The 12,013-nt window shown below is 32.6% G+C and overlaps 2 protein-coding genes across 2 annotated transcripts in view; one reads left to right on the forward strand and one right to left on the reverse strand.

Annotated features, from left to right (window-relative positions):
- Nucleotides 1-3,535: 3,535 nt before the first annotated feature.
- LOC105325513 (translocating chain-associated membrane protein 1-like 1) lies at nt 3,536-9,358 on the reverse strand. Its single transcript, XM_011425118.4, has 12 exons — nt 9,142-9,358; nt 8,598-8,661; nt 7,039-7,154; nt 6,708-6,824; nt 6,335-6,390; nt 5,963-6,047; nt 5,800-5,870; nt 5,520-5,630; nt 5,152-5,223; nt 4,752-4,823; nt 3,944-4,080; nt 3,536-3,663 (listed from the first exon to the last, which is right to left on the reverse strand). The coding sequence occupies exons 1-12, from the start codon at nt 9,265-9,267 to the stop codon at nt 3,572-3,574; spliced, it is 1,119 nt and encodes a 372-aa protein (XP_011423420.2). The 5' UTR covers nt 9,268-9,358; the 3' UTR covers nt 3,536-3,571.
- Nucleotides 9,359-11,407: 2,049 nt separating this feature from the next.
- Nucleotides 11,408-12,013, forward strand: part of LOC105325512 (MYND-type zinc finger-containing chromatin reader ZMYND8) — a 34,795-nt gene continuing 34,189 nt past the window's right edge. Inside the window, exon 1 of the mRNA XM_066086371.1 lies at nt 11,408-11,423. The gene's annotated coding sequence lies outside the window, so the exon portion shown is untranslated. The remainder of the gene's footprint in view (nt 11,424-12,013) is intronic.

Genomic DNA, 12,013 nt, shown 5'->3' on the forward strand with positions numbered 1-12,013 from the left:
CTCAAACACACCTCACAACAGTGTACCATAGTTGTATCCAAACACAACCTACAACAGTGTACCATAGTTGTACTCAAACACATCTGGCAACAGTGTACAATATTGCTCCCAAACACATCTGACAACATTGTACAAAAGTTGTAACCAAACAAATCTGACAACAGTGTACAATAGTTGTTTGAGTAACACATCTGACAACAGTGTACAATAGTTACTCAAACACATCTGACAACAGTGTACAATAGTTGTACCCAAACACATCTGACAACAGTGTACCATGGTTGTACCCAAACACATCTGACAAAAGTGTACCATAGTTGTACCCAAACACATCTGACAACAGTGTACAATTATTGTACCCAAACACATCTGACAACAGTGTATGATAGTTGTGCCCAAACACATCTGACAACAGTGTACAATAGTTGTACCCAGACACATCTGACAACAATGTACGGTAGTTGTACTCAAACACACCTCACAACAGTGTACCATAGTTGTATCCAAACACAACCTACAACAGTGTACCATAGTTGTACTCAAACACATCTGACAATAGTGTACCATAGTTGTACCCAAACACATCTGACAACAGTGTACAAAAGTTGTAACCAAACAAATATGACTAGAGTGTACAATAGTTGTACTCAAACACATCTGACAACAGTGTACAAAAGTTGTACCCAAACACATCTGACAACAATGTACCAGTGTGTTATACTCAAACACATCTGACAACAGTGTACAATAGTTGTACTCAAATACACCTCACAATAGTGTACCATAGTTGTACCCAAACACATATGACAACAGTAAACACTAGTTTTACTCAAACACATCTGACAACAGTGTAAAATAGTTGTACTCAAACACATCTGACAACAGTGTACAATAGTTGTACTCAAACACATCTGACAGCAGTGTACAAAAGTTGTACCCAAACACATCTGACAACAGTGTACAATAGATGTACTTAAACACACTTCACAACAGTGTACAATAGTTGTATTCAAACACACCTCACAACAGTGTACAATAGTTGCACTCAAACACATCTGACAACAGTTGTACCCTTACACACTCCACATCAGTATATAATAGTTGCGCCTACACAAACCTTACACCAGTTTACACTTATTGTACCAAAACAATTGTCATAAGTGTAAACTAATTGTACTCATGCACATTTACACCAGTGTACTATAGTTGTATTTATACCCACTTTGTACAGGTGTATATTTACATCTACCAGTATTATTTCCTATATTTCTTGCGGAAACTTATAGTTATTCATAGCTCTATAGAAACAGCCAGACTGAAATCTACACGTCCCGTTTATCGATTGGTCGAAATATACAGCAACCTAAGAAAAATCACGGACTGCACGAAATAACCATAATGATGTCAGACTCAGTCTCACAAGAGACGATTTGGCTGTTTCTTTTAGCTAACGTACTTGTGTACACCGACAGTAATTTAGTGAATTTTACTAATTTTTCATGATCAATTCATTGATTAGTTAAAAGAAAGATGTTAATATAAACAATAAAATACTTTCTTTGATGATTCATGCGGGTTATGAAGATAGCGATCATTGCAGAAAAAATTTACATAACCTGCTAACGCGGATTATGTATTTTTTCAGCAATGTCGCTACCTTCATATCCCGAATGAATTACCAAAGAAAGCATTTTATTGTTTAAATATTACACCAAAAACCCTTGGCTTGCAAAGATGATGTTTCTTTGATGTGCAGTACTAGATTGGTAAAAGTCAACTGTTGTTACCTCAATTGTATCGGAACTTGAAATGTAGAGTCTTGAACTTGAAATTAATTTAACATAAAATATGCTTGCATTATCAACAAATCTATGAAAGCCTTTAGCCTTAGCTTTAATTCCAATCACATTTGTATCACATTGACTCAAACACTCGTTGAACATTTTCATTCTTTTTTTTATTGATATTGCCATGTTTTCTTTTAGAAATACTATTTCCATTGGACATATATAACCCAGACCATTTACAAATGGAGACACATGATGTATGAATGATTTAATATATACATGCATATATCTAGCTTTTCTTTATAATCAATTAACTCTCAGTATACCAAAAAGATGACCTAATAATTGACATATGATGTATGAAAATCATACATGCAAATATTTAGTTTTCCTTTATAATTACTTCACTTCACAGTATACAAAAATATACAAAACTTTGAAACACTGAGACTAAACAATTCAAGCTATGTCTGAAATATGCACTAAAGCAGATCACTTCTTAATGAAGTTGCTGCAAAGTCAAATACTTCCTAAAAACCTAAAACATATTTCCAATGATATTAGCTGATGACGATTTAACACACAAATATACATGTACACACAAAATGTAACATGAAAGATTATAATTGCAAACTCCATTAATAGGAACAAGACATGACTAGGTATTTATTTATTGACAATCTTACTTTCACTTTCAACCAAACTTCCACACCCCTTCTCCACACGTACGCTCTCTATTATAACACTTATAAATATCATTAAGTTCTTACAAAACATTCACATTATTAAATTGAAATCTATGTAAAATACTACAATGCCTTGACGGTCATGTTGGGTTGAAGCCAAATGCACTGAATGCGCAGTAGATAATCCTCTCTCAGTGGTCTTCACAGTCACCTCATAACAATAATTCTCAAATGTCAACAATTAAAAAGCTGAATATCAAAAATATCCACGTTCCAAATTCTACTACACATATATCTTTATCAATATGAAGGTTTTCATTATTTTGATGCATGTATAACTGTCTGCACAAAAGAAAAATCCATGAAAAGAAAAAAAAAAGTTTGATGTAACAAAACATTCACCACAACAAACTTGGATTTTAACAAAGGTTTGGGGAAAATCAAAGTGTTTGAATAGGCTGTCCAAATATTAATCCTAGATTTACATTAGCTGTTCCGCCATTTCATGGTAGGTGAAGTATTTCAAGGTAATACTACCTTAACATTGAAAAGACAGTATGATAATGGACAATACATATACAATTATGTACAATTACGAAACTGCGTGATCAGTTATACCGGTAATTGTAAACCTAAAAAGTCATGTATTTTTGTTAGAACAAGATTAAGCTCTCATTAAGTAAAACAACAATTTACTTATATTGTAACATACATAGTATACAGTATGTACCTATATACAATTTAAATTTCAGAAAAAATTATAGTTATTTTATCGAACTATTTTTCTAATCAATATAAACAACCTGTTTTCAACAAAAAAGTAAAAAGTTTGGTAAAGCAAAACAAACTTATAAACAATAACAACCAAACAGTCTTAAATCTAATTGGCAAGTTTTCAAGTCTGGCCAAAGTGACTCATTCAATAGGACTTTCCTTTACATTGCATTTAAAACTACACCAGTTTTTCTTTAATTAAAACAAATGTAATATTTTCAAAAAATTAAAGGAAAAATAAAATTCAGATCCTTTTTTTAAAATTCTCTTGTCAATCATTGATGAACAATTTGTCCAGAGCTTGGCAGTCAGGTGGGCAGAAATTTAGTTTTTCTTAGAGCGACGGGCCCTGATGCCGTTTTCTGTTGCTGCATTCTGGTCAGCTTCTGGAAGGGAGCTTATATCATCCTCAGTGGCTGCAAAATAAGGTCAAGGGATTATTATGAGAGAGAGAGAGAGAGAGAGAGAGAGAGAGAGAGAGAGAGAGAGAGAGCACATACAAGCAAGCATAGTAGCAGTATTCAGTGCATGCAATAACAATTTTCATGTATTATCTATACTCAATAAAATAAGAGTTGTAGAACTTCATAATATTCTCAATTTAATTAAATATTTCATAAAAAAATTCCATCAATAAAATAAATAATCTTGATTCCAAACATATATATTTTGAATCCTCATGACTTTTGGCCTTACCCTTAGATTTGGTTTTCTTGGGGGACTTGAGCTTCCTGGAAGCAGCCCCTCTTTCCCTCATCCTTCTGAGGTGGAAGTTGATGAAATTCCACATCATCCAGGCCTGCAGGAGACACACGGCGGCCAGACAGTTTATCCTGGAACCAAAATAAAAACCCCTCATAATCCAGGCTTCTAATAAATACTACACTGTATAATACAGGAACACTGTATATCAGTACTGATACATGTACCATGGATTCACCTGATTTCAAATAAGATAATATCAAAGGCTTGACTCAATTTTACTTACTGGTGAAAAATAATCTTAAATCAAGCATTATAACAGAAATTACTTGTTGATAGTGTAATACATATCAAGAGTGGGATAACTGTATATACACATGAATTAGTTTAATTTTTGTTGATGAAGGTGATATTTGTGAAACAAAACTGGAACAAGAGTTCATCTGCATTAAATAAATTATTGGAAGCTCTTCTGTCACCTACTTTTCCAAATTTACGAGTTTAATGTCTTTTGAAAGTTGTAATTAAAAATGCACTGATGAATAAGATAAAAGTTAAAATCAACACCATTGCTATTTCTCCAAGTAAAGATGTCAACTTTTATAAATCCCAATGACTGTCAATTTTAAAACTCTCTGTGGATTATTATGAGTCACTCAGCATACCTACCCTTACCAGTGGAGAGAGAGAGAGATATATATATATATATATATATATCTCTCTCTCTCTCTCATCTGAGCATGGCCTACTTGTATGTCCCCATATGATAAATTGATGCTAGCTATGACAATGTTACCCGTACCTGATCATCTGAGTATTGTAGTTTCCAGTGGAGATGTCAATATTAGGCTGGTTGGTCTGCTCCAATCCATACCTACGTATAATACATACAATTTATCACAAAACATCATACAAAGTCACAATGCATAAAATCACAGTACAGTGAAGTGAATTTCGCTATATCCATGTGCATACTAAATGAACTTTACTGTATATGAAGTGAAAGTGATTTCATCTGCATAATAAAGTTCAGAGTGTTTATTTTACTTTAGTGTAAGTTACTATCTCAAATATTTGAATTTCTAGAAGACAGATTTTTTTTAATTTGTATAAGTCAATTTTTGTTCACATACAATTATATAACTTAGCAGAATATTAACTTTAAGTAGCAGACAGTTATTTTTAGCCCTTATGTCACTCACCAGAAAGTTAAGACTGACAGGGTGATTGTGCCCAGTCTGACCAGAACAAACAAAGCATTGAACACCATAAATCTGTAAAACAATACAACAATCATTCAATTTCAGCTCAATTACTTCTAATTATTTGTCAAATTTACAGTTCAATTTCATTAAAGTTTGTAGGAAACTATTGAAAAATGTAAATGGGTTTCAAATTTTGTTATTTCATAAGTGAATATTGAAAAAAAAGATAAGAATCTAATATATACACCTGCAGCTTAATTTCCCAACTAGGATAAATGGTAAATCCTGTTTTATTACCTTATAATGGTAAATCATGATTAAATATGGATGTATACAATTTGATCTGTCAAAGAAAATAATCTTACGCATGGTTGGCCAAATCTATTTTCTCAGCAAAGTACAAAAGTCGGGCCAGGTGGAAAACAAACTCTACTGTGTAATGTAAAACAATCATACACAGGGCTACTCTGTTAAAACTGAAATATAAAGTGGAAACTCTCTGATCACATCCAAAGTTTTTCACTGCAGACAGCATTTTAAAGAAAAAGTTTAAGTTTTATAGGTTTATGAATTAACTATGTGGTTTTTTTTCATTTACAATTTATAGAGATAATCATGAAATAAAAGAGAGTAATTTCTACTTACTTTAAGAAGTAAGCTGCTGATATAAACACAAGATATAGCACTGCATACTGGATTCTAGAAGACATTTCATCCTGTGGAAAAAAACCCGCACAAATAATTGTAAATCAACTTATAATTGTCACATCTTATTTTTCACACTGAATAGTTTCTTCTCTGTACTGACCTTTTTCACTTTTTGGAAATAAAGCTCTGGGAAACAATGAATCCAGTAGGAGATTTGCATGATGAAGAAGAATTTCACAATAAACCTGTCAATACAAAATCATAGGAATGAGATCATTATTAAATATATTACAGGTACCAGTAAATTGTATTGCAAGAAGTTATTTTTTTTCAAATCATAAGCAATTCAATTTTTATATCATATCCAATGAGGGAGGATATTCTTGTCTGAGACCTCTCAGCCCCCCAGCTTCAGGAGCTCCACTGTAGTACAATTGTAGCGGGAGGCAGTGTTGAATAATAAATAACTCTGATGTTTCACTTTGATAATTATTATCATTTCAATTCACATAGAGCTGGTCACCATACTTACGAGATCTCACTGTGGGGATATCCCTCCCACAGCTGGTTGATGTTCACCAGGCCTTCCTGTAAATAAAATCCAATAATTGTTTGTAACTCATTTCATAGAAAAATGAAGATAAGTCAGCAGATATGAGCAATTCTTTAACTTGGCTGAACATGCTGATCTTGTAAAAAAAAATCAAACTTATCAATCAATAGTTTATAACAGATTATTTAAAATAAGCAAGTACACCAGACCCTATTCATGGATTATATCTTAAGTGTCATTTATTTCAATAACGAAAAATCAATGCTTAGTCTGTCTTATGAGCCCATAGGCTTATGTCTTAAATACTTAACAGACAGGTGTGAATAATGTCAACTCCTCTGTAGCCACTGACCTTGATAATAATGTCGGCTCCCCACACTGCAGAGGCGCCATAAAAAGCAAGGAGCTGGCCGGACTCGTTGAATTTACTGTGCTTCACTTTAGACAAATGCATCTTCCTGTTCAGTTTCTGTTAAAGATAAAAAGTAAATTCATTTCTTGGTTATAACTAATCTACTTAAATCTAATGTTAACCAATTACAATGCTTACAACACTTTGTGAAAATGAGTAAAAACTATTTTTACAGGGTAAAATTTGTGACTGTAAGTGTTAAAACAAATGGTTTTAAAATTAAAGTATCTTTGACATGACAGTGTTTTTCTCCTTTATCTTGGAGACTTACGTCCAGAATGTACTCCTGAATGACAGCGTGGACCACAATACAGATGAGGAGGTAGAAGAAGACACAAAACAGGTCCTTCATCCCCGCCATGTAATTAGTGATCTCATCCCCCGTGTCTAGTAAACAAACAAAGATATCCGTAAGATGTTAATAACAACAGAATATGGACAGCAATATAACAGACCCTGCAGATGATAAATATAATTTATAAGTGATTTCATCCCCTGTGTCTAGAAAAACAAGAGGTCCATGGGCCACATCACTTACCTGAGCAACAGTTCAATGTATCATTTTATTTCAGTTTTTAAATATTTTCCCTAATATATTTTAAAGTTAAACACTAAACCTCTCTTGTGCCCCCAGTATTAGTCTAGGATCACATTTTAAACAATTTAGAATCTACCCTTTCTAAGAATGCTTGCATACTAATTGAAGCATTAGGCATTCTATGTCTTAAGAATAAGATTTTTTCGCTATATATCTCTATGTCAAAATGTCCCTCTTGGGGCCCCAAGTATTAGTCTAGGGTTTACAATATCAACAATTTAGAATCTACATTCTTTGAGGGTGATTGCAAAGTAATATCACAAATGGTAGCATTGTAGTTCATGAGAAGATTTTTAAACATTTTGTCAATTTATTTCTATGATAAACATTGAACCCTCTTCAGGCCTAGTTTTAGTCTGGATGTCACTATTATAACAACTTAGAATCTACATTATTTGAGGATGCTTGCATAGTAATCTCACAAATTGTAGCATTCTAGTTCTTGAGAAGAAGATTTTAAAACATTTTTCCTATATAATGCTATGTCAAACTTTAAACGCCTCTTGGGGCCCTAGCATTGGTCTGGGGATCACAATTTTGACAATTTAAAATCTACATTATAAGAGAATTCTTGCATAGTAATCTCACTAACTGCAGCATTCTAGTTCTTGAGAAAAAGATTTTTAAACATTTTCTTATATATTCTTATATTAAACTTTGAACCTATCTTGGGGCTCCACTTTTGGTTCAGGGGTCATGATTTTCAGAATTTTGGATCTTCACTATATATAAAAGCTTTGGTGTAAATATTGGCATTTCTAGTGCAGTGGTTTTTGAGAAGAAGATGTTTAAAGACATTCGACCTATTTTCACTGTTTCACAACGACCTCCCCTTTAAAAAGGGCTGTGCCCTTAATTTTAACAATTTAAAATCCCCTTTCCATAAGGAAGCTTTGTACCAGGTTTGGTTATATTTGGCAAGGTAGTTTTAGAGAAGAAGTCAAAAATGTAAAAAGTTTACAGACGGATGAGAGAGAACAGTGATCAAAAACTTCAAAAGCTCATTTGAACCATCAGTTCAGGTGAGCTAAAAAACATAAATATATCCATAAGATGTTAATGACAACACATGTAAGATCACTTTAGATGTAAGATCTATGCATGATGTAAACAATCTATGCAGAAAATCAACTCATGGTCCAAATTTTGATTTGCTTATCTTCTAAGTATTTACAACATCAATACTTGGTGGTTTTTGCAAATAAGTTTTTACTCAATAAACACTGACTTACCATTATTAACTTTTGTAACATTGTTTTGGAGGGTCACAAACAAGGATGCAACTGGCGCTGTAGCCTGAATAAAATAAAAAAAATAGTTTACAACTATCATCTTGCTTGAATGAAAACTAAGAAATACATTTTTGTTTGAATTCTCTACATCACTGAAAATATATATTTCAAGTAATTGCACTTTTTTCTATAAAACGGCAAAACAGCCTGGGTCATCATTAAAATGTTATTGAGATTCATATTTAAATGGGCCAAATTAGCGAAAAGGTAAATGGTAATCCAATAATTTCCGAATATTGTTAACTTCAATAGCCTAATCTTCCACAATAAAAATCAGTGCCACGTCATAAAATCTATTTGCATGTTTACTCCGTTATCTACTTTCACTTCAGCTATTTATCTTTTAAATTCCCAGCAATACTAAATTCATTGCTTGACGTGTAGTAACATTCAATGCATGAGGGAAGGTATGCCATAATACAGGCACATGCTTATCAACATATGGTCCGTCTGATCACATACGGTCTGTCACAATTAATAATACCTGAAACATCAATCCAATGACGAAAACCATTGCCACACATGACACAATGTCTGCATGATTTTGGATGAAAAATTCATGGCTAAAAACCGGGGGGTTCTTAGTACTTCTCGGTCTTCGCATTCCCATCTTTTCTCTTTAGCTGACGTGAGACGATGTGGCGATGCAGGCCGGTGTGAAGAAAGGAAGTTGACGGCGTCTTACCCACAATGCCCCGACACGCAATTTTTGTTGTCAAAAGTCACGTGACCAAGAAACAATACCTTCCTTCATCCACTTTTGTGCCCCAGGAGGTGAAAATTGAAGGAGAATTTGCCTTATAGCAAATAATTAAATCATCAAGTTCATCGAAAACTAATAATCCTACTAAAACATATTTTTTCACAACACGGAAGTAAATTTGGTAGATGTCCAATAAAAACTCTTGTTGTATAAAATTATTTATGGCGGGAAATTCAATACTTCGAAGGCTGCTTAGTGAGAGGCAACAAATGTGTCAGCCTGGAATCTTTCTAGTTAGCGTTATACAAAAAGGTTGTGATCTTGAATCTTTTAATCGTTTGAATGTAAACAGGTATTTCTATCTATTGACTAAATTCCACTTTAAAGATCTATAAACAGTGGATTTGCATTTACTAGCTGGATGTTAATTATTTTATCAAGCCATGAATCAATATAAATGCAGCTTAATTCAACTTTAATCACTGCATGCATGCTGAAATAACTAAAACATGTGGTGATCTTAACTCAGAAGCAAGAATATGAAGTTGAGATTTTATGCATATATATACTTATTTAATATTAATATACTATATATTAACTGCACATCATGCAGTGCAGCGGTGGATCATATAATACATAGGGATATATTATAAACAAATACAACAAAGCATTGCATGCATGAGATCTGAATCAAATATGATACTCACGCATATATTTTCTGATACTCATGCATATATAGATATCTTTTAATGTAATTTATAAAAGTCTCTTCATATTCTCATGATTGTCCTGTATTGAAAACTTCATAGGGATCAAAGACCTGTCCAATGAAATGATAAAAACCCACGCTAAGGTATAGAATTTAATTGCAGATTGGGCCGTTAATTTTGAAAATTCCATTCAAACTCATAAACATATCTACTTCATTATATATACATTAGACTATAGACTACATTATTATACTCGGTTGGCTTAGTCGATTAATAGGAGCCTTTAGTCGAGCGATAGTCGATTACTCATTGTTTATTTGAAATTGTGTGTTCTTACACGTATTCTAATGTCAGATACACTGTATCTTAATAATATAAACATTTAAAACCTTATAATACGCACTAAATGTATTTTATTTCAAATAAATAAAATAGCAATTTATTTAGATATCTGTTACTTGACTTTTCTTTTTTCTTGTGACGCTTACACATAATTGAGTTTTATATCATTAGGCAAATCAAATGTGGCCTGTTTGATGTTAAGTCTTTGTCCCGTGCCGTGCCAAATCAACAGTTAAAATTAATGGTTATATAAAAACAACACCTTGAAATGCTAAAATAATTATTAATACATCTTTTGGAGAACCAAAAATTGATCTCTTTAAGTACATGTTTGCATAAGTATATCTATTCAAAACAATAATTTGACCTACAAATTTAACAAAGATCAATTTGTAGCCGCTTAAAAATATACCAGAGACACCCGATCGATTCAACAGAGTGTAACGTGATTAAAAATGCCAAGAAAAGGAAACTCTTATTTTCATTCGAAGCCCCAAAACTGCCGAGTTATAAAGAAAAAAAAATGGTTAACTTTGAATTTCTTTCTTCACTTTAAAACGAGTAATCGACCAAGAAAATTTTAGTCGATGATCGGCGTGACCAATTTAGCGTTAGTCGAGTACTCGTTGACATCCTTAATATACCGGGTACATATATCACTTTTAAATTTTGAAAATAATTGCAATATTTATCTCTTATGGAAAATATTTTATCTTTTCAGAAAACTCTCATCATCTATATTTTACCCTAAACTCCAAGCAATCAACTTTTGTATTAAATAAATTCACTAGTAATCATAGGTAGAAGGCTATTATTAAATTGTATCTTGTATAATATTTTTCTTATCTTGTTGAATTCTATTAAAGTACATGTATCAAAGATTTTAATCTGTAAATGAATGGTCTTGTTTTTCTTTTCAGCCAAATGAATGTCATTGTTTTGCATTCAGCCATCAGAGTCATTTGGATGAATGTTGCGATGGAAAAAGTCGGATATGATCTCTAGGAAAAGGTAAGTCAGGTTAACTTAATTATATTACCTTAACTAATAATTAATTTCAGCTGTTGTTGATTGATAGATATACACGAAATATATACTTGGGTAGTTAAGAATACATATATGTGTGTTAGAGTCAGTCACTAGTATATGCCATTCCTTCTAGCTCTGGCTAGAGGGTTAAAAATAGTTTCCTAATGATTAACTGGATTGGTAGAGTCCAGAGGATCTGGGTTCAAACCTCAGCAGAAGCAATATTTACCTTTATTACATTTAATTGTGCAATATATTACTGAAATGATTTTTTTGAAAAACAAGTTACCAGTAATCTAAACATAACTTTTATAATGCATTGTTAGCCATTTTTTTCTCTTTTATTCCCAGCTATCACTACCACACTTATAAATATATATATAATTTTATTACTTATTAGGTTTGTTACTTCGCCTCACCATCTATAAGATTGATCATGCAACCTAATATACTCCTGTTGTCAGTCAGTAACAAACCTAATAAGTGTTTCGTTTTCCCAAGGACTATCAAGTGACACATTTATTCACAAAAAGCGATCATCTATGCAAACCCATCTATACAAGTTGCCTAGT

The sequence above is a fragment of the Magallana gigas genome, chromosome 5 (assembly GCF_963853765.1).
Source record: "Magallana gigas chromosome 5, xbMagGiga1.1, whole genome shotgun sequence".
Lineage (NCBI taxonomy): Eukaryota > Metazoa > Mollusca > Bivalvia > Ostreida > Ostreidae > Magallana > Magallana gigas.

What these genes read in the sequence shown, in the direction of transcription:
- LOC105325513 (XM_011425118.4), bottom strand. Translation starts at nt 9,267, where the DNA reads ATGGGAATGCGAAGACCGAGAAGTACTAAGAACCCCCCGGTTTTTAGC. An exon ending in TGTTACAAAAGTTAATAATG is followed by an intron (nt 7,155 to 8,597) that starts GTAAGTCAGTGT and finishes TTTGTTTACTAG; the next exon opens with ACACGGGGGATGAGATCACT. An exon ending in ATTTCCAAAAAGTGAAAAAG is followed by an intron (nt 5,871 to 5,962) that starts GTCAGTACAGAG and finishes TTTTTTCCACAG; the next exon opens with GATGAAATGTCTTCTAGAAT.